Here is a 23,486-nt window from a genome sequence, read left to right as displayed (position 1 = left end):
GAAGCAGTATATAAATACAATAGCAGCTTTTGAGATTTTTTTTAATGTTATGTTGTCTTTAAAAATAGCTGAATTTTATGTCTACTAATACAGTGAATTAAATGAATCGGTTACAAGTCATTTTGGTGTTCTTATATTTGACCTGACATCTGAAAGAGACAGTGGAAGGCAGTTTTTCCCATGTCAGTGGAGGGACTGACAGATCAGTAAACATACTTATTGGTTAATATGTTGCTATTGAAATATAAGTGATAAGATTTTCTGACGGTTACCAAAAGTTCACAGAATACTTATTCTATAAGTAATCTCAGAAATTCTCTCTGGACACTAGTCCCTGCCATCTCCTCTCCATGAATATAAAGGAGGAACTGATGACTGAGAAGACTTTCTGAGATGTATTCATCTCTTATGGCTGCTACGACAAAGTACCATCAACTGGTTGGCTTAGAACAACGGATATTCATTCTCTCACAGCCCTGGAGGCTAGAGGTCCAATATCAGGTTGCAGGAAAGATTGGTTCCTACTGAAGGCTCTGAGAAACACTCAGTTCCATGCTTCTCCCCCAGCTTCTGGTGGTTACTGGCAATCCTTGGCATTTACTGACTCATGGATGCATCACTCCAACACCTGCTTTGTTTTCACAGGGTGTTATTCCCTCTGTGTCTCTGTGTTCACATTTCCATTTTTCTTTGAGAATACCAGTCATACTAGATTTAGGGTCTACCCTAAACCGGTATTACTCCATCTTAACTGATTACATTGGCTAAGACCGTAATTCCAAATAGGGTTACACCTGTAGATATCATGGCTTCCTACTTCAACATATCTTTTGGGCAGACACATTTCAACTCACAACATAAGACTGTTTTCTATTCTATTCATTCAGTGAATATTTATTTAGTTAGTGTTCACTTTGTGCCAGTCGCTGTGCTAAAGCCTGTAGAGTACTATTTAACGAGTAATGCATCAGAAGTTTTGACTTTCTCTCATGGGACATGATTTAGAAACAAATTCAACTGCAGCTCACATGTACAAATAAAAATCTGTCAGAGGCTAAGCATGAAATGCAGAAGGTTAACAAACATATCTGCCATGGGAAAGTAGACTCTTCCCCAGTGCCTGCTTTCCCAGTGGTAAGTTTATCAACGGGCTGGCTCGAGCCCCCACACTGTAGGCTCCCCATCTTAAGTCCTAAGAATCCCAAATAACTCCAGGTTCCTGTACCCCCACTGCACAGTTGTGAATGTCATCCCTCCCACTGAAACCTTAAAGTCAAGTTAACAGATGATGTTTATTTCACAAAACAATTTTGTTTCAACCTCAGCAAAAACTATTTCATTTATTTTGGGAAACCAGCACCTGATTTTCTCTGCTCCTTAATTCACATGGTGGCCGGAAAATGGTCTTCCCACAGTGACACAACTGACAGTATCTCAGCCCTAGTTCCTAGGAAGGAGATGTTATTCCTACAACAAGGAGATCAGGGTCACATGGTTAAAAGCGTAGTTGTTGGGGAGAACGCCAGTGACCCTGTGAATGGGAGACCATTAACAGTGAGCTGGGGAAACAAAAACTGTCTGCTACACCTGTCCAAAGATTGGTAGTTAATGTAGTTTAATGCAAATGCCAGCATAAGTTAAATAGACCGGATTAGTTTTCAACGAAACTGTAAGAGGTGAATTAATTTGGTTGATCATTGGGAAACTACCTGGGACTTAGTTAGGAAAAGAGAAAGAGAGACAGAGCAGACATACTTATACCCTTCATCATCTCCAAGATCAGGATCCTGTTTTCCCCTCACATATGAGGAGCATTATTTTTTTAAACTACCTTGCTTGGGGCACTCATAATATTCTGTATTTTATTATCAATTCTTATACTCTTATATTGTCTTTTTTAATGATTTTAAACTACTTATATTTAGAAGCTCTCCATTCATTGTTATGATCACTAAAACATAAAATTCTATTGTCTGTAATGAAGCAGACACCTGTGTGTTTATTAATGCAGTTGAAAGTGGATAACCCATCACACATATCTAGTTTACAACTTATTTTCAGAAAATATATTGCTCATTTTAATAGATAAGCTACATTCATTTTAAGACCTAAAATGTTCTGTGGGCATTTAAAAATATGAAAATATGTAGTGTTCTAAGAGAAAGCAAGTATCTATTGTATTTATTATTCTGAAAACTTTTGTCTTCCATATCTGATTTGATTATAAAATCTGAGGCTTTTAGAAAAGGATGTGCAAAAGGGCTTATGAACTCTACCACATATTTTGAATATTTGAATGTTTCAGATATTTCAGAAAATCTCAGTCCAACCTAGAACCTTGAAATTAGTGTATTATAAAAGAAATTGTTCTTATTTTATTAGGAGAGCAGATCAATTAATCCAGGAAGATAAGGATGATGTCGTTCCATACTGCATTGCCATTGGTGATGTGAAAAAATTAGCCAACTTTTTTATGTCGAGAGGTCAGCTTAAAGAAGCTCTGCTTATTGCACAGGTACAACAATGTAACTACACAAACTCCGCGCCTGGGTGTGTGGGTGTGTGGAAGGAAGGCTCCACATGATCCAGAGTTGTAGACGGCTTGGCTTTTGCCCACCTCCCAGCCGTCTCTGTCCACATTGCAGTCACACAGTCTGGTCACACCGAATGTACTTTAGACCTACAAGCATCCCTGAAGTCTGATCTTTTGTGTGCTGATGAATGTCAGGTGTGGTTGAGCAGCTTTTTCTAGTAGCCATGTACTTATAGATACAAAGGGAGTTCACCTTTTTTTCCCAAATTCTAAGGGTATCTCCAAATTGTATAGATTTCAAACACGATTTGAGTGAGCAGTTGATCCTTGAACAACACAGAGGTTAGCGGTACTGAACACCCACCCAGTCAGAAATCCACATACAAGTTTTGACTCTCCCAAAACTTACCTACTGAAAGCCTACTGTTGACCAGAAGCTTTACTGAAAACATAGTCGATTAACATATGTTTTCTTTATGTATTGCATACTGTATCATTACAATAAAGTAAGCTAGGGGTAGAAATGTTATTAGGAAAATCATAAGGAAGAGAAAATACATTTACAGGATTGTACTGTATTTATTGAAAAACAAAAAGTCTGCATGTAAGTGGACCCATGCAGTTCAAACTCATGTTGTTCAAGGGTCAACTGTACTTTGATCAAAATAATATTCTGAAATTGGTCAGCTATCAGCAATTAGCTAAAAATTAATTAAAGATTTCATTAAATTCCAGGCTGCTTGTGAGGGAAACATACAGACCTTACATGTTTCTACACCGAAAGGATCTTCATATTCTGATGATATCTACAAGGAAGACTTTAATGAGTGAGCATTTTATTCTTTGCATGGGGTCATATTTTAATGGTTGACTTCCCTGTAGGAGGTTTTGAGAGCCATGCAGTTCATCTTTCTCTGCATACAGAGGGCTTGGCTGGGTCACCTCATTTCACCACAGTCCCGCTCTATCTCGGCCCCTCCCTACATGAACAGGGCAACCTCAGGCAGGGAGAGACGGACATGCAGCCTATGCACCTTTTGTGGCGCTTCCAGAGGGGCAGAATGCATTTCAGTAGAGAGATTGCAAATAAAGCCCCTAAGTACTTAAATACTTAAAAACTGATCAAACCTGTTTAAGGAAGGAGGGGCAGTGAAAATACAGGTGTGCTGTTTATTAATGTTTCACTGTAAAGTCAGTGTAGATAATTGTTCATTGTTCATAATCCCAAGACCACAGAATTAGTGTTGGGAATAAAATTTAGGCTCCTTTTAAAGAAGAAATCCAGATACATATGTTCTTAAAAGAAATGGAAGTTAGAATTCTTCAGCCTTTTGACTTTTGTAAAATTTAATAATCTACTTTCCCGTGCCACATCTATTGGCTCCAATTATTGCTCTAGAAAATTGGATATTTAAACTTTTAAAGTAAAAAGTCGTAAAATGTTAAGCAAATAATGTGTGGCGACCAACATACTCCTTCCTGGTTCTTTGCTGTTATTCTCTGCCATTTCTTTCTTTCTTTCTTCCTTTCTTTCCTTCTTTTTTAAGATTTTATTTATTTGTCAGAGAGCAAGAGAGCACAAGCAGGGGGAGCGGCAGAGGGAGAAGCAGGCTTCCCGCTGAGCGGAGAGCCCGATGTGGGGCTCGATCCCAGGACCCTGGGATCATGACCTGAGCCAAAGGCAGACGCTTAACTGACTGAGCCACCCAGGCGCCCCTGTTCTCTCTCATTTCTAGACTTGAATGTACACTACCTGTATTTTGTGTCACCACCTAAATTCTGAAAAGTTACCGTTCAACCTATAACCCTTCTAAGGTTCACTGTCCCTATAGCTGAGTTATAAATGATTCAGTGTAGGATGGTAAATTTTGAAAGTTAGGCTTTTCTTCTGACATTTGTGGGGGAGGGGAGCCCACTTATCAGTTTGTCTGCCAAGCCTGCTTTCCTGCCTTTTTTTTTTTTTTTACCAAAAATTGGTCTTTATACTTGAATCAAAGAGATCAAATTAAATCCGATTTTATCCTTTAATCAGCTTGTTATAAAAGGGCATTAGCCCATTTAATGGTGGAATCTTTGCGTTTATAGAGAATGTATACTTTTTTCTTTTCTAGACTCCTGCACAAAGTCAGTGAAGAACTGGCTGAGTGGTATTTTCAGGACGGTCGTGCCGTGCTTGCGGCGTGTTGCCAGCTAGCTGTGGATAACACTGAGGTACGCTCCACGGCGGTGAATGTGGATGAGAAGCTCTTAAGATGTGTCATGGTGTGTGGAAAAAATACGGCAACTTCTGTGTGAGATCTGATTGTACATGCTTTCCAAGCCTGAGCTTCCATGCCTCCTAAAAGCACACATAAACTCTAGAGACTATGAGATCTTTTTTTTTTTTCCAATTTATTTTTATCACAAGATACACTTTTGTAACAACCTTACTTTAGGTATTTCATCCTATGTGAGAAGCAGTCATGTGGTCAAGGGAAAAATCTCTGGACTGGGACTCAGAATACCTGACTTTTGGAAAGCACTTATTTTTAAGTATACTTTAGTATATTCTTCACAAGTTATGTTTTTAAGGTATTTTCCATTTGACCCACTAATCTAATAAGAATGTGAAGTAAAGATGGATTCTATTTTGCATGTATCCTTAGATATAGTATATTTAAGAGATAATTGGTAACCATTGCACACTATTGAAAAAGCTTTTAAGAATTTACATTGTTTTGTGATAGATTGAAGGACATGTTGAGGATATGGCAGAAAGACTGTTATTAATTAATTATAAAAATATTACTAAGGGTTTTAAACTTAAATTCTGACCTTATAAAAATTTCCTGTATGTCCTTTTATCACGAGCTTTTCCACCTGGAAATTGCATTTATACTTATATAAGTACTTTATAGGAATATGGCATTCAATATTTCATAAGAATGATTGATTATAGGTTAGTACTACTTTATCTACTTTATGAGCTTGGCGGGGAATGATGATCCAATCCAGCATCTGTGAAACTGAAGGAATTATTTTCTTATTGAGCAAGCTTGCTATGGCATACCTGATTCGCGGGAATGAGCTAGAGTTGGCCGTGTGTGTGGGCACAGTGCTGGGGGACGCTGCAGCACCCGCGACCCATTATGCCCTGGAATTGTTGGCAAGAAAATGCATGATGACTCCAACATGGTAAGATTTTCTAAATTCAAAGAATGATTCTATAGTGATGGAATACGTTTTTTTAATATCATAAGTTGCAATAGATGTGTGTTGGGAGAATACAGCATCTCCTTTTTTTAAAATAAAAGCAGATTGTGGGAGGAAACTATGCTATGACAAGGAAGTAACAGTGGGAACTACCCTGGTTATATAAGGAAATCTTCCACGACCCATTCTGACGCAGGGCAGACGGAACTCCATGATCGTTTAAGCACACAAAACATCACGAGAATAAATGCGTGCTTCTTAAGAGAATCAGGACCACACATTTCCACATTTTAAATTCTACCTCTCTGCCCTCATTCTTGTTGGATCTTGTGTCTTAGTTTAAGGTTTGGAAAATAAAGTCACTTTTCTAATGGAGAGTCGTAACGTGGTTTAGCCGGAAACTTGGAACTGGCCATTTCCCCAAACCTGAGCAGCACGCTTAGAAATTGACCCTGGGAAGGCCCTGTCACAGCAGTTCTCATTCCCGTCTGCAGTGCCCTGATTTCAGGGCAGGCAGTCCTTCCTTACGGAGCCACTCAGGAGAGAGACGATGCTGACAGTCAATAGGTGGTTGTTGAATAAAGGTGATTTTAGATTTTTATCTTCTCCTTCCCCAAGTACTTAGAACCTCAAGGAGTTTCTAAGTGAACTTATTTCTCAGGTCCTGCACCTCTTCCCACCTTACACCCCATGCACATACATACCACTCTTACAGTGGAGCTAGACAGACTCCACTGTTGAATTCTACAGATAATAATAATATTAATAATAAGGACAGTTAACTAACCCTTCTATGCTGCTTACTCTATGCCATGCACTGTTTTAAGCACTTTACATGTAATAACTCACTAGATAACTATGCTGTTGATATTGATTTATCTCAGGTCTCAGTCAGTGCTGGAGCCAAGATTCAAGGTTACATAAACTGGCTGCAAAGTTTGCACTTAGCTACTGTCTTAGTAGACTTACTAAGTAGACTTAGCAGACTACGACAACAAAATGTCCCAGACTGGGTGGCTTATAAACAACAGAAATTTGTTTCTCACAGTTCTGGAGGCTGAGAAGGCTAAGGTCAAGATGCTGGAAGATTTGGTGTCTGATGAGAGCTGGCTTCCTGGGTCATCACTGGCCATCTTCTTGCTCTGCTCACTTGTGGAAGGAGCTAGCTAGTTTCTGAGGGCACTAATCCCATTCATGAGGGCTCAGCCCTCAGGACCTAATCACCTCCCAAAGGTCCCACTTCTAAATGCCATTATATTGGGGATTAGGTTTCGATATAGGACTTTGGGGGGCAACATAAGCATCCAGTCTCTGGGTCAGCTATCATGCTATCCCACCTCCTTAATCTGTGGCTAAGTCAGCAAAAGAGCAACACTTCCCATTTTCCTTTTCTTTCTGGATCTGGGGGCTTCACAGTGAATCAGGAGTCTCAGGGGTTTTATAATTTTTTACCATATCTTATGATAAGAGCTCCCTCCCCCCAAGCAAGGGCAAAATGAACTATTGGGATTTCATCAAGGTAAAAGGCTTTTGCACAGCAAAAGAAACAGTCCACAAAACCAAAAGACACCCGACAGAATGGGAGAACATATTTGCGAATGACATATCAGATAAAGGGCTAGTATCCAAAATCTATAAAGAACTTCTTAAACTCAACACCCAAAGAACAAATGATCCAATCAAGAAATGGGCAGAAGACATGAACAGACATTTTTCCAAAGAAGACGTCCAAATGGCCAACAGACACATGAACAAGTGCTCAACATCACTCGGCATCAGGGAGATCCAAATCAAAACCTCAGTGAGATACCACCTCACACCAGTCAGAATGGCTAAAATTAACAAGTCAGGAAACCACAGATTTTGGCGGAGATGTGGAGAAAGGGGAACCCTCCTACGCTGTTGGTGGGAATGCAAGCTGGTGCAGCCATTCTGGAAAACAGTATGGAGATTCCTCAAAAAGTTGAAAATAGAGCTACCCTATGATCCAGCAATTGCACTACTGGGTATTTACCATAAAGATACAAATGTAGGGATCCGAAGGGGTATGTGCACCCCGATGTTTATAGCAGCAATGTCCACAATAGCCAAACTGTGGAAAGAGCCAAGATGTCCATCGACAGATGAATGGATAAAGAAGATGTGGTATACACACACACAGACACACACACACACACACACACACACACACACACACACACACACGCAATGGAATATTATGCAGCCATCAAAAGGAATGAAATCTTGCCATTTGCAACGATGTAGATGGAACTGGAGGGTGTTATGCTGAGCGGAATAAGTCAATCAGAGAAAGACATGTATCATATGACCTCACTGATATGAGGAATTCTTAATCTCAGGAAACAAACTGAGGGTTGCTGGAATGGTGGTGGGGTGGGAGGGATGGAGTGGCTGGGTGATAGACACTGGGGAGGGTATGGGCTGTGGTGAGCGCTGTGAATTGTGCAAGACTGTTGAATCACAGATCTGTACTTCTGAAACAAATAATGCAATATATGTTAAGAAAAAAAAAAGAAGATAGCAGGAGGGGAAGAATGAAGGGGGGCATATCGGAGGGGGAGATGAACCATGAGAGACGATGGACTCTGAAAAACAAACAAGGCTCTAGAGGGGAGGGGGGTGGGAAGATGGGTTAGCCTGGTGATGGGTATTAAAGAGGGCACATTCTGCGTGGAGCACTGGGTGTTATGCACAAACAATGAATCATGGAACACTACATCCAAAACTATGTAATGTATGGTGATTAACATAACAATAAAAAATTTTAAAAAAAGAGCTCCCTCCCCCAACCCAAATGTAGTGGCCCCCCCCAATATCAGCCTTAGACTGAAATGTCTTAAATGCCCACCATCCTTAGCACCCAGTTTTCCTTCTGTTGGGAAGGATGGCAGTCAGTTACCTACTTGCCTTGGACCCATCCCAAAGCATGAGGTTTAACTCAGATTTATATTCACAAAGGTGACCAACTCCATGCTAAAAGTCATCATCTAATCTAAATAAAATTTGATTAGTTTTTTTTTTAGTTGAGGGTAAAAAGTAGCAAAACAGAAATAGAAATTAAATTTAATTGAAGTCTAAAAATCTTTCAACCGACTATATGTCTTAGTTGTTTTTCATATAAAACAGACTTCCATTTCCTTGTAACTGCCCCAAGAAGTTTCCTTTATATATCCATAGATACATGTACCACAAACTAGGATAAAGTTCAAATTCTGAAATATGTGGCGCCGATCAGGTTTATTTCCAGGCGGAATCTGTAATTCTCTGGGTTATTCATAGAGCTCCAGAAATTTAGGTAAAAATAGATAGCTGCATAATTTCGAGAGAATGTTCATAACATTTACTGGTAAAAGCTTCCTTCTTCTTGGTTCTCTCTCTCTTTTTTTTTTTTTTTTTAAAGATTTTATTTATTTATTTGACAGAGAGAGAGCACAAGTAGGCAGAGTGGCTTCTTGGTTCTCGTTGCATATTATCCACGGTATTCATATTTAAAATCCTTTTCTTTTTAGCTTTCCATCTGTTGGATACAGGTATTATCTAGTTTTGTAAAAACATTTAATTAAAAAACTCTTGTTTTATTTTAGTTTTAGAATGTTAACTCTATTTTAAGATCATTACCTGTTCTTGCTTCATTGTTTTACAGAATGCTAGTTCATTTATAGAATTTGTAACATATAAAACCTAACTACAAAGTCGTAAGAACTGTTCCTGTAGCCTAGATACAAAATCACTCCTGATTTTATACTTAAAACTTGTGTAATGAACAAACTGTGACTTTCTACACTACAAAATGATAGTTAATAGCTAAGCAAGTGAAAAATGCCTGTTCTGGTAGCAAAATTTAAGATTTTAGTTTAGGTTTGTATCATTACAAATATATACATTTCCCCCAATTGGTGAACTGAATTTTCAATAAATAGTAAATTACACTAAAGAGTGAATAAAATTAGCTAGCATTGTTGTAAATTTCAGTATATCAGGATATAATTCTACAGTGAGAAAGTCAGGTTTTTGTCTGTAGTTTATAGAAGTTTGAATAGAATTTTAGCACAGCTATTTTATGCACTATAAAAGCAAATGGTAATTTCTATATTCTCACGGACATAATTGAATACTGCTATTAAATGTTGGTATCAGAATATAGTTATTTAAACCTTTTAGCAAGAACAGATGAATTACCCTAATTTGAGACTTGTAAAAACACTCACACATTTACCTGCTCTGTGATGATAGACTATTTGACACACACAAGTTGTCTCTATTCCTGTTCTATGCCCATGATATTCTTGATTAAATATCTCTTAATGTTTTTAAAATAATTATTCACGTAAATGACCAACGTACATTTTACTGAAGGCTTCACAATGAAGATGAGGGAGGATTTTACTCTCAGAAGTCTGCCCTTCAGAAATTCACATTTGAAATATTGTCTATTCTCAAGTTATGCTGAATGTGTCATATATCAGTTTCTTGAAAATAGAATAACTTCCCGAACCATTCAAAATTAGTGTTTTCTCAGTTATGATGTATGCAACCAAAAACTCTACCTAGTGATTTTTTAAAAAGCAGTATCCAAAATATTTTTAACATAAAGCTGTTAAGTCCATACAACACTTTAAAATACCTTATTTTTTAAGTGATTTATTCCATTTATTGAATCTTTAAAAAGTAAATCAGAAAATTGCATTTCTATCTTTGATTTCCACCTAAAGTTTAGGAGAGATGCAGAAAATCCAAAATTCTAAACTTAAAACATCTAAGTATTCTGTTGGTTTTAAGGAGCTGGCTAATCCAGCCGCGGCTGGCTAGCATAACTAAAGCTGATGAGAATTAGTTTTCACAAAGTTTGCTTTATAATTCACTCCAAGGAATATATCTAATACTACTTAGTTTGGTTAGAGAATTATTCTGTAATAACAAAATTAATTGCAAATATATAAAGACTGATTTAGATTTTTAAAAGATTATAGAAATTTCATAATCCATTTATCCTTCATGCTCTTCGGTTTCTGTGATCTACATTTAGAAGACTTTCATAATTAGGTAGGAAATTAGTACTGTTTATATAAGTAGAAAATCGAGGGAGGTGGTAGAGTTTTCTTCCTTTGAAATAGTTCTAAATGTTATTTTTAGATTTTTTTCCTAAATTGAAGTTTCCCCTTTTGTTATGTGCATAGGAACCTGGCAGCTGATCTTCTCCTGATGATTCCTGATAATGAACTGCAGTTAGTTAAACTCTGTGCTTTCTACCCAGGGTGTACTGAAGAGATAAATGATCTTCATGAAAAGGTACGCGAAGGATATTACATACTCCAGTTTGGAATGCAGTGCTGTGATTTAACTAATTTTAGGTTCGGGCACCTAGAGATTCAGGCAGAGAAACAAACATATCCCTTTCCCACCCTTTTATAAATATAACAGAAATGATAACAATACGCGACATTTGTTGAGCTTCTACTATATGCTTGGAATAGTTCTAGATTTTCACATAGATTTGCGTTTTACTCAACTCTCATGAAACCCTGAAAAGCAGGGAATATTGTTCGTATTTTACAGAGAAAGTGAGCTCAGAGAAGGTAAGGAACTGCCCTCAGTTAAAGGTGGAGGGTGAATTTCAGCTTCAACATGTCTGCCTCCACATCCCAAGCCCTGCCCACTCTGCCACTCTGCATTGTAAAGAACATGTATGCTAACTTTCTAAAAATAGGCAACTTAGGATCCTTAAAAGAGTTAATGAGGTATAATGAAATTCACATGCATTACTCTAAAGCACCTTAAAGAATTATTCCTTTGAGGAATATAGGAATTTACGTACCAAGATCATATATAAAAACAACCAAAACATTCAATAATCAGAAGATTGTTTATGTAAATTGCAGTACATTTCTGTATTTCAGTGCTTTTAATCCATTAAAAAGATCATGAAGCTCTGTTTTTATTGACATTGGTAGATGGCTGTAAAACAGTTATATAAAAAAGCAGAATATGAAATATGCACATGCCATGTGATTTTCATTTTGAAAATAACTGTGTACATATTTGTTATTTATAGCATATTTATTAACATAACAATAAAAATTAAGAAAAAAAGAAAAATGTAAGATATAATAAAACATTTTCTTATCTTTAACTCCAAAAAACAATGTTTTGTTTCACTTACATGACCCTTGATTTCTCCCCAGGGGCTGAGTGGGAATGGGGATATCCATCAATGGATACTTACTAAGTATTATGATAGTACAAATAGACCAGGAGTATGCGTGAGTGTGTGTGTGTGTGAGTGTGAGCGTATGTGTGTGTGAGCGTGAGTGAGTGAGCACGTGTGTGAGCGTATGTGTGACTGGGTGTGAGCATGTGTGTGAGCATATGTGTGTGTGAGCGTATGTGTGACTGTGTGTGTGTGAGCATATGTGAGTGTGTTGTGAGCATATGTGTGTGTGAGAGTGGGTGGGTAGGTGGGTGTGTGAGCGTGTGTGAGCAGGTGCGTGTGAGTGTGTGTGTGAGCGACTGAGTGTGTGATACCAGGGGAAATACTTGTGAAAGGATAAATGTGCACAGTGACCAGGGGGTTCTGAGATTTTGGGTGATTTAACTTCTTTTTACACTTTGTATTCTGTGAATTGTTTTTTAAATGAGCCGCACTTGCTTTTACAAACATGACAAATAAAAGCAATTTCCATGTTGAAATTAAAATAGGAAAGGAAGTAGGAACTGTACATTTGCCACATAGTGCCCTTTTTTAAGTTCTATTCATTGATATGAGAGAGAGAGCAGGAGCAGGGGAAGAAGAGGGAGAGGGGGAGGGCCAGAGAGAGGGCGAAGTCGGCTCCCCGCTGAGTGCAGAGCCCTGTGCCAGGCTCAGTCCCAGGACCCTGAGACCAAGGACCCGAGCCGAAGTCCGCCACGTAACCCACGGAGCCACCCAGGCACCCTGCCTAATGCTTTAAGTGTAACCCACATACCTTCTGAGGTGAGAACAGCAGGCGCTAATATTAGGGCTTAGAGAGGCAAAATATCTGTCTGTGTTTACACCCTGGTAATGACGTGGTAGGATGGCATTTACATAGTCTTTTCATCACATGTTCTAAAAGGATGTCATCAGACTTTCTGGTCAGACTTCATTAATAACTCTTTAGACAGACTAGTCAGTGTGTGTAAAGGCGTTACTACCTCTGGACAACTTCACAAGTAATGCTAAAATTATATTTTCAAATATTATATTAATTTATATAACTTGGAATTTTAAGGTAGGACAGAAATGACAGGAATGATCATCTTACTCTTCTTATATTTTATTTGAGAATAAAATTTCAACAGAAACCATTTTTGTATTTCCTTTACTTTTTGAGCATATATCAAAGTGAAGAAACTTTATTTTATCTAGCCAGGCAGAGTACCTACCACATAGTAGTTGCTCAGTAAGTAACTGGCATTTAGTAAATGAAGATGGGAAGCAATGTGAAATGTTATATGTATGAAAGCTCTTTTAATTTAGTTTGTTGTAATTTTTTAAGAGAGAGAGAGAGATTGAGGAATCTAAAATGTTCAGTTTACCAAATTTTTATTTATTTTTTATGTTTTTATTTAACTTCCGGGTAGTTAACATCCAGTGTTTTATTAGTCTCAGGTGTACAACACAGGGATTCATCACTTCCATACATCACCCCACAAGAGCACTCCTTAGTCCCTATCACCTACTTCTCCCTTTCCCCCACCCACTTTAAACCACAGAAGTTATGAAACTCTTGAATAAATGCATTAATAAATAGGTCGAATAAACCATCTTAGTGACCTGAGGGGACGTAAAGGGAAAGTACGAAGGGAAGAGAGTGACGAATCTCAAAGGCGAGCAGACAGACGGCCTTGGGAGATTGAACTGCGGCATGTGGAGTCACAACACAGAATCCTCTCTGCAGTGGGAGCACCTTCTCCACGGTTGCCGAAGACCAGCGAACCGAAGCATTCAACTATTTATAGGTGTTGCTTAGAAACAAACCAGCAAACTTAACACTTCCACTTCAAACATCGTGAACACATCAGATTTGGATATAAACGATACCTTAATTCATGCCTACATTATGGAAGCAGAAGAACTTACAGAGGAGCAGACGCTGAACAGGAAAAAAAAATATTTGGAAAAAATAGGGAGTATTGCTTTGTATTTTACAGTGACGAAATCTCATAGGCTCAAAATCTCCATTTTGTGGCATTTCAGAATGTCAGAGCTAAAAACTTTGAGGGCTTGTACATGTTTTGCCTTCCTGCTTGAAATGACGTGGCTTTGTCTCAAAGGCCAAGTGAAATTAAATTCCAGAGTGTAGAGGCCGTGGAAGGGTGTATCGTTGATGTTTTCCACATTTAATGTCCTTTCTGGCATCAATCCGTATATCTTGAAATAACAAATCTCAGCAGTTCTTTTCTGAATTACATGCATGGATACTAATTCCGATATCACAGTCAGGACAATTTCGTTCTACCTCTTTTATTAGGTATTTATGTGATGAAAAACTTTTAACTCATTAGGTAATACCCTATTTATTATTAGATCCTAAGGATATTTTCATAAATGTTTGCTTTTAATACAAATTATTTCATTTATATCTATTTTGAGCGATTTAGTATAAAGAAAAACATACTAGACATATTGGAAATGTTTAGTACTTATACTGCTGCTTTTATCCCTGTAAATTTTAGTAACGTCATCAAAACCAATTACTTTTCAGTGCAAGCTACCCACGGTAGAGGAATGTATGCAGTTAGCGGAGACAGCCCAGGCAGATGGTAATATATTTGAAACTGTGAAGTATTATTTGTTAAGTCAGGAACCTGAAAAAGCCCTTCCTATTGGTATTGATTACATTAAAGGTAAGTTTTTATTTGGTAGTATAATCTAAAATCTCATTTATTTGATCTTTTCATTAATATTGATAAGCAACCTTAAAATCAAGCACTGGCCATCCTAATTTTTTTTTATTATGTTAGTCAGCGTACAGTACATCATTAGTTTTTGATGTGTAGTGATCCACGATTCATTGTTTGCGTATAACACCCAGTGCTCCATGCAATACATGCCCTCCTTAATACCCATCACTGGACTAAATATAAAAAATAAAGAGATTGGTGATTGTACTGTATGGTATGGGAACTTGAGAGAGGGTAAATATGAAAATACTTGTGACCTAGAAAATAAGGAGATAGTTGGGATTGACCAGAAGAGAATTACATAAGTTAAAAATTGGATGAACATGTTTTAATACTTAGAGAGAATCTCTTATTTTGTTTTATTTTGCCAGAATACATCACTAGTTCAAATTGGACATTGGATACCATTTATCCTGTTCTTGACCTGTTGAGTTATATTCGTACTGAAATATTAGTCTTGCATACATGTACTAAGTGAGTACTTTTTCTTCAAAATATATAACTGAACCTATGTGATGTTTTAAAATGGTTATATTGTTTTTAGTGTTCAGATCATGAAATAAGATCATCTTGGACAGGTAGATGCCCTTGTAGAAAAATTACGTTTTTATTTGCTATTCTTTGTTTTAAAGATTGATTTATTTATTTTAGAGGGAGAGAGTGGAGAGGGGGAGAGGAAGAGGGAGAGAGAGAATCTCAAGCAGACTGCGGGCTGAGCTCAGAGCCCAACTTGGGGCTCAATCTCATGACCCTGAGATCATGACTTGAGCCGAAACCAAGAGTTGGACGCTTAACCTACTGAGCTACCTAGGTGCCCCTTTATTTACTATTCTTAAGAAAAAATACAGAGGTCAATTTGAAACAGAAATAGTCTTAGTGGTCCTGTTTACTAATACCCAGAGTGTGTATGTTTATATATGTGTTTGTACACACATGCATGTACGCACGCACACACACCCGCCCTCTCTCTCTCTCTCTCTCACGCTCTCTCTCTCTCTCCCCCCCCCCCCTCCCCTACCTGGCTCAAACAGGGCTAATTCAAAGCTTTGGGGTAGTCTTAGTCCTCAAGAAGCTAGTGGTTGTATCTATTAAATAGCCACTGTGTGCAAAAAAGCAAACAAGGCTGGGGAAAAAAGTGACGGTGCTAGAAAGTGAAAAATAGACACCATCCCTGCATTCAAGTATAATTTAAGGACAATGTTGTCCATAGAATGAAAAGTCCCCAGATACTGTGTGTAGTTTGTAATGGAGGCTTTGGGCTGTTTTTGCTTTAATGGTGTGTATGGAAAAGATGATGCCACAGCCTGGAAAAGTTTCCCTAGCAGGAAGTGGAGTGGGTATGCTCTGTCCTTTCCTAGAGTCTATACAATATGCCAAGAATTCCTAGATTGGGCTTAATGAGTTACTTAGAGAAAAATTTACATGAAGAAACAGTCAAGGAATAGAGAAAAACAAGAAGGCAAGAGTTAAACATTATTTGTGGTATAGCATAAATATGTGAATAGGAGTTAACTTACGAGTAAAACATCTTCAATTTGGAAAATTTTCTAAACATATTTTGCTATGTCACTCATCAAAATACAGAGATACAAGTACAGTAACTACATGTGTGAGTAACGTTCTAGACCTCAAGTTATGGAATTAAAAAAATAAATATGTTCTCTTTTAGAGCTCGAAATGAATTGCTCATATTATGTGGTTATATTGGTGCATTATTGGCTATCAGAAGACAGTACCAAAGCATTGTTCCAGCACTTTATGAGTACACAAGGTAAAACCGATTTCTCTTCTGTTATGAAATTTGAGAGATTCCTTTCACTAAGATAGTCTCTAAGTGTATCCTAGAAGGCACCAAATACATATTGTATGCATCCATTGATTCATTCAGCCTATACTTCATAATAAAGCAGTGATAAACTATATGAATTAGAAGTGAATTAGGATATAAATAATAGAAATCCTAATTCTAGCTTAAACACATGGGGTTTCTTGGTCTTATGTCAAGACACCTGGTCGGCGTTCCAGGGCTGTTAGAGCTGTGCACGGAGTCCATCCGGGACCTGAATTCTTCCCTTCTTTTGACACTGACCTCCTTGGCTTCCTTCCACTTGCTTGAGGAACCCAGGGTGACAGGGTCTGCATTCTAAGCAGGAAGCAGAGAAGGGTGACAGGGACCCCAAAGCATGAGGCATCTGACTCGGGAAGGAGAGGCCCCCTTGGGTTATATGCCTGCATCCCTGCAGCCAGAACTGTGGAACCCTGTTTTTAGAAGAAGCAGAGAAACTGCGTATTTTAGCTTTCCGATCTCTAGGGTAGGAAAAGGCAAAGAGGATTTGTGGACAGCGGGTAACTCACCACTTCAGAGTCATGCCTGACCGTTCTCCCAAACCCCTCTATTTTCTATCAGCTTGCTAGCTTCAGCCATTGTGCTTAAAACTAGTTACAGTCAAAAAGAAAATCCACAGCACCTTTGCAAAACATCATTTCCAAGTTGACTAGTTTGCTACACGGCAGAGTGGCTGACTCCTAAAAATACTGAGAGTCTGTGGGTAAAAGCAGTTTTTCTGAGTGCCCTTCACGCGGGGCAGACTTTCTGAGAGAAAGCTTCCTCCCCCCTCCTTTCCCTTCCCTGTCTCGGTGACAGTCCCTGTCGGTGTGGGCTGCCACCTGGAGCAGGCTGAGGGACAGTGCGGAGTGACACTGCCCGGAAACTAAAGGAAAAGTCAGTTTCTGTGCAGGCAGCAGACCCAGATTTGAAGGCAACGTTTAACAATATTACAATATCTTATGGGAGCAATAGCATGTACCACATGGAATGAAAATATTACTTAATCAAATATGTTCCATTTATATATGACTTGGGTAATGAAAGGAGAGAGAAAATGGTCCCTTGAAATCATATCAGAACTAAAAGGAGGCTTTTCCATGTAAGGCGGGAGAGACTTGGGAGAATGTATCTAAACATGCTAGTTTAGAAGGAGAAACCGAGAAGGTTGGAAGGAACTTCTTACTTGCCTGGTTTATGGTGTCTGCTGTCTTGTGCTCATGCTGATGCCCTCGCCCCTCATGCTGAGCCCCCAGGGCTTTTCTCTTGGGCCCTCTTCTTCCTCCCTTCCTCGGCTTCCCAGCTCGCTCTCCGGCTCTCCCTCCACCCCTTTTCCCCCTCAGTTCTCTGCCCTTAGAAACCTCCCCATTTCTGGGGCTCCACCCGTCACCTCCGTGGTGGTTTTTATAGTCACGCATTGTTTCTGTGGCTCACAGGCTGGCCTCAACTCTGCGTGCTCAACGTGAAAATCCTCTTCCTCCTCAAATCTGCTGCTTCTCCTGTGTTCTCTCTTTCTTTTGATCGTGTCATTGTGTTTCTCTTGCCCAGAAGTGCATGATCAGGTCCTGATTGTTTTCTCTGACCGCCATAGTTAGGGTCTGCATTAACTCCCTCCTGCTGTAGCGCTGCATCTGGTCACCGGACCTCTGCATCTCTGTTCTTCTCCCGCTGCGTCCCCTTCCTGCTGTGGCATCCGCCTCCCCAGAAGCACCCCCCTTCCTCGGTGCCCTCCGGACTCCCCACTGTCCATCACAGAGCTTCCAGATCCTTAGTCTTACGTCAAAGGTCTGCAAAAATAGGGTTCTGGCCATGTGTCCTATTGTGGCCTTCTCTGTTCCCCACTCCGGCCAAACTGAATTACTCGTGGTCCCGTCCATATGGAGGCTGTCCCTGATAGTCTCAGTGTCCCCTCCACCTATTTACCTTGGATCTCCTCCTCACTTTTTGTCACTGCTTTATATATAGTAGATCATCTTTAACTACTGGACAGATAAAGTCCTATCAAGTGCACATTTGTAGACAGGGAAGCCAGGGTGTTTAAGGAATTCATTTTGGAGCTAGCCACGTTGTCAATCAAAATTTTAAGTTCAGTGATTTGGGGTAAAAGAAAATGATAAGCCACTAGCCGATTTCAGTTAATATTACTACGGTGTTAGACCTGTGTGTGTGTGTGTGTGTGTGTGTGTGTGTGTGTGTGTGTGTGTGTGTGTGTGTGTGTGTAGGGGGAGATTTATACCTTTTTCCTCACCAAGTGTTATTGTGGCCCAACAGATGACAGTTAGCAGGAGTCATCATAAAATGTACGTTACAGAACGGTTTACTTAACCCTTACTTCATCTCTAAGGTCTTACGTTCTATTTCTATCTCCTAAACAGCTTTTACTTTTAAATTTCAGCTAACTAGTTCCTGGGAAAACACTGAGTTTGTAACTTATTATAGAAACTAGGACTGGTTATTCTTTATCTAAAGCTTCCTAATTAATACTAATTATCTCTTCCAGTTTTCTCTACACAGATGTGATGGATCACTGGTGTCACTGTTTTACTGCTTTTTCTCACACATCTCTTGTCTTTAAAGAACTGAAGTCAGCATTTCCGTTCCTTTGCACTAGTTGACATCCTTCTCTTGCTGTGTTCCCACCTAATCTCTTATTCCTCCAATACTCATGTCTAATTCAGCCCTGCGTCGTACCATACAGTAGTCATGTGGGGCTATTATACACTGTTGCTTGGCTCGTCTGTCCATTTACCACCATTCGCTTGTTCCTCCATTTGTTTGTTTATTTACTTATTTGCTAGTTTTCCAATTTATTTTTTTAAGTTTCTATTTAAATTCCAGTTAACATTCAGTGTAATATTAGTGTCGTGTACAATGTAATGATTCAGCATCTCCATACATCACCCCGTGCTCATCATGACAAGTGCACTCCTTCATCCCCATCTCCTATTTAACCCATTCCCACCAACACCCCCCTTGCAGTTCATTCATTGGTCTGCTCGCTCAGACCGTCATCCAGCTGATATTTACTGAACATCTTTGACTTCAGGGAACTTGAAGGCCAGATTTACAAGTAAGCGTGCATGCGTGCACGCGCGCACGCGCACACACACACACATTCATGTATACACGTGTTTTTGAACAGTAGTTGTTAAATCTGAAATTGCAGTTATTTAAAGCTCATTTGCTTTTTTGATATTGTAGTCTTGGATGTCAGATGTTAATTTCTTTTTCACATGTTTCAGCCAGCTATTAAAACATCGGGTGGTGTCAGTGCCTTTAAAAATTGAGCACCTTTCTGAGGAGTTGGATGCGTGGAGAGCTTGCACGCAATCCGTCAGCCGGTGAGTGAAGATGATGTGAAAATTGGAATGTGGAAGTAGTAGTTAATATTATAGGAAAACTTGTTGAAAATGTGGATTGGCTCACTATTAATCTTAGCCAAATAATGCATCTTTGGTTTGCTTAGCATAGATTCAGTAATAATTTACAATCCTGTTCTTTTCTGCCTTTTTAAAGTCCTTCATTTTACTATAAATTAAGTCTAAGTTGCCATCATTTCTAAATAGGGACTAAATAATCCTCAGGGACTGAGGATTTCTGATTTAAACCTTAATAATTCTTTAGTTCTGCAAAAATGAAAATGTAATATCTGTTGAAAATATAGATCATCAGAAGAGTCTGCATATACGCCCCCTTCTGAGTCACAAAAGATGGTTTATGCAACTTTACTAGAGAGACTACAGCAAGAACCGCTGGGAGGGATTGTTGGACCAGATTACGTGACTGGATCAAGCCTGCCCAGTCATTCTGACATCCACGTCTCTTGTCTTACGGGATTAAAAATCCAGGTATAGCCTAATGTAAGGCATAAATTGTTCATTTCCATTGTTTTCACTTGTTTCATTATTTTTAAAAATATGGTCTTAAAATAAGCATAATCTGAATAAAAGTAGGTACCTATAGAGAGGACTCTTGCCTAGTGAGAAAATATCGCCCTTAATGCTCTATAGTTAGTATAAATGGTCTCTCTGTCCTTAAAATAAATTCAGAGAGATGGTCTTGGTATTATTATCATGAAAGCAATTCATGTAACAGGTATACTTAGTAACAAATGTTAAAAATACATGTAGATCATATCCTTAGGGAAATTAAATAGGGGAGGACAAAGCAACAGTCAACACAGTTATAAATTATTATATTGCAATAGATTAAAATTAACTTTGTAGTCTCCATTTGTATTTTATAAACACAAAAAAATTAAGAACTGGCATATGTATATTATTGATATACATGTTGTTACATTGACTTACTGAATTTTTCAGCAATTACAAATTATTGGGATCGATCACGAGGGAGGGCTAATCCCTAAGGAAGGTCCCTAGTGTACAGTCAAAGGTAATGATGGGGAATGATACCTCCCAGTGCCCCACTCCTGGGGAAAGTGGAGACGTCTTCGTGGTCTCAGAGCTAGGCCAGGTGGAGGTGTCCACACGGAGCAAACAAGCTGAGTCCACATAGACTGCAGATTGAAGCTCCAGTCTGGACTGAAAGAACACCACTTCCCAGAAAAATGTTCACATTTTACACAGTGGATTCTTCTGTTTCTAGTGGAATGTGACTAATTACATCTCTAATACTGATATGCCAGGCCAATGGGGACAGCTATTTTTGGGGATAACCACTTGAAGTAAATTAAATAGCTTGCTGCTTACGTAAACCCTCACCATAGCTTGACTTGAGACTATCAACTAATTACGTCTTCAGAATATGCGAATATAGTCCAAAAAACAGGACACTTAGTTGTGTGCATGCTTTTTTATCCACTTATGTTCAGAGATAAAGAATCAAAGCAGTAAATTCAATAACTTATAATTAAGAGCAAAAAACATCATTCAATTTTTAGAATGTATCTTCAGCTACTCGCTGCCCTCCCTGTGCCCTACCTAGTCCTTCCTTCGTATTCCTCTGCACCTTCCTGTTTCTCTTCCCCTCTTCAGGTTCTTTTTCCCCATTCCATCTACAGTAGCCAAATGACTTTGCAGATATGCTGCCTCACCTCTCTGCACCCAAACCTACAATAGGAAAGGACCTACTAATTATCAGCTAGGACTAATGTAAATGGGGTGCTTCCCTCTCAGGATCTTTCTCTCTCAACAGAAAATTAATGTTCTGGTTTTAACTGTGAAATATCAAGTATCTTTGAGTAGGAAGCAGTCCACTTCATATGATGGGTTTTCCAATGTCTAGACATGATTTAGTAACAACAAGCTGTATCATTTGAAATTGTGATTAAAAATCTGGTAACTTTAGAAAATAATTAAGAAGATTAGTTTTTAGTTCATTTTGTGTTTTTGAAATCATGCTTTTCTTTCCTTTTTCTTTCTGAGAGCTTGGGAGAAATAGATTAAAAGGTTTTTGCATTTGGTTCTTCAGAACCACCCTTGACATGCAAAGTACCTGATATAACTGAATCGTAAATATGCTAGTACATCATATGATTGACATGATTTTAAATTATGTATACACATACACAGCAATATACTTTTCAATTCTTGAGAGCAGTTTCAGAGCTTCTGGCTTAAATGATTTCCCCAGCTGTATTGATGTAGGCTATATGAGTAAAATAGTAAAGTGTATTTAAATCTGGGCTGGGCATATATATGCCTTTATAAAATGTTAATTTAGTATTAATTAATGGAGTAGCAATACCTTTGTCATTGGTAGCACTACTATATTCAAAGAATTCAGATTATAAAACCAAATTTTATTTTGAAAGACATGGGGGCATAGTGTTAAGATATTTAAAATTTTTTCTATATTTGGAGCGGTTAAAAAATCTGATTTTTCTCATATTTTAAAATTTTCTATTAGCATGGTCTGAATACTGCCAGTGTTTTTTTTTGTTTGTTTTGTTTTGTTTTTTTAATTAAAGGGAGTCTGTTTCTGGAAGTTTAAAGCATGTTGCACATTTATAATCCCATCTTCTCTCTCAACTCTGTGTACAGGGCCCTGTATTTTTCCTTGAAGATGGGAAATCCACTATCTCATTGAATGACGCTTTGATGTGGGCAAAGGTGAATCCATTCTCACCTTTAGGGACTGGAATACGACTCAACCCATTTTGACAGAAAGTTTTTCTCGTTGTTTAATTGTTTTTTTTAAAGACCTTTTGTGGGTTAGTATTACCTTAGCCTCTGTTGTCCAAGAGCCAAAGGTTGAAGGAAGCTGGGGAGGTGGGGAATAAGGGTTGACTCTATAAATTATCTTCAAAAAATAAAATATTTATATAATTTCAAGGAAAAATAGATGTGTCCTTTATAAAATAGAATAGCCATATTTGGGAGAAAGATAATATTTAAATTATAAAAGACCGAAAAATCTAAAAGAGCATATATAAGTTTCACAAAGGTACCAGAATTTCATAAAAGGTACCAAAATATTATATTGTTGAAACATTGAAACATATAAAATAATGCAATACCTACAATAGTGCTTGACATAGAGTAAGTACTTAATAAATATTGGAATGACCAAGTGTCTTGAGATATCAAAATATAGGGTATGTGTGACTGATCTTCAAGTTAACAAACACCCATACTGTCCTCTATAAAATATATCGTAAACCAGTAGTTTCAGTTCATATTTAATAAAAGTTTCTAGTTATGAGTTTGATATGTATCAATAAATGGATACACAGTCAAAATACTTCTGAGTTTTATTTTTTTTAAAAGAAAGCATTACCAAGTTTTTTAACTGAAATTAAATGTCCAATTATAAAGGAACAGGTTTTATAAGCATAATAAAAATTGAGTAAAAAACACAAATGCAGTTAAATCTGTATGAGAATTTACATTTGATGATAATTGACTATTTTAAAAGATATTTGGTATGTATGGATATTAGTTTTGATTAATGCATTTAATATTTACAGTAATTTCTAATTGACTTATATTAACTCTATAACAATTTATTTGATAAAATTAGATTCAAATA

General features: G+C 38.1%; 1 protein-coding gene across 7 annotated transcripts in view; it reads left to right on the top strand.

The window, feature by feature from the left end:
* WDR17 (WD repeat domain 17) overlaps positions 1–23,173 on the top strand; it is a 102,391-nt gene extending 79,218 nt beyond the window's left edge. For 2 of the 7 annotated variants that reach the window (XM_027598874.2, XM_027598872.2), the window contains exons 19-30: positions 2,383–2,515; positions 3,269–3,360; positions 4,645–4,744; positions 5,568–5,707; positions 9,256–9,276; positions 10,924–11,035; positions 14,470–14,611; positions 15,040–15,142; positions 16,338–16,439; positions 19,736–19,834; positions 20,158–20,341; positions 22,499–23,170. In XM_027598874.2, the coding sequence (XP_027454675.1) occupies positions 2,383–2,515; positions 3,269–3,360; positions 4,645–4,744; positions 5,568–5,707; positions 9,256–9,276; positions 10,924–11,035; positions 14,470–14,611; positions 15,040–15,142; positions 16,338–16,439; positions 19,736–19,834; positions 20,158–20,341; positions 22,499–22,618 (1,348 nt within the window). In that variant the 3' untranslated portion in view covers positions 22,619–23,170. Of the gene's footprint in view, positions 1–2,382; positions 2,516–3,268; positions 3,361–4,644; positions 4,745–5,567; positions 5,708–9,255; positions 9,277–10,923; positions 11,036–14,469; positions 14,612–15,039; positions 15,143–16,337; positions 16,440–19,735; positions 19,835–20,157; positions 20,354–22,498 lie in introns of all 7 variants that reach the window. The other 5 variants (XM_027598869.2, XM_027598871.2, XM_027598875.2 and 2 more) reach the window with 5 other exon arrangements.
* Positions 23,174–23,486: the final 313 nt, after the last annotated feature.

The sequence above is a fragment of the Zalophus californianus genome, chromosome 2 (assembly GCF_009762305.2).
Source record: "Zalophus californianus isolate mZalCal1 chromosome 2, mZalCal1.pri.v2, whole genome shotgun sequence".
Taxonomy (NCBI): Eukaryota; Metazoa; Chordata; class Mammalia; order Carnivora; family Otariidae; genus Zalophus; species Zalophus californianus.
This window is presented reverse-complemented; position numbering and strand designations above follow the sequence as displayed.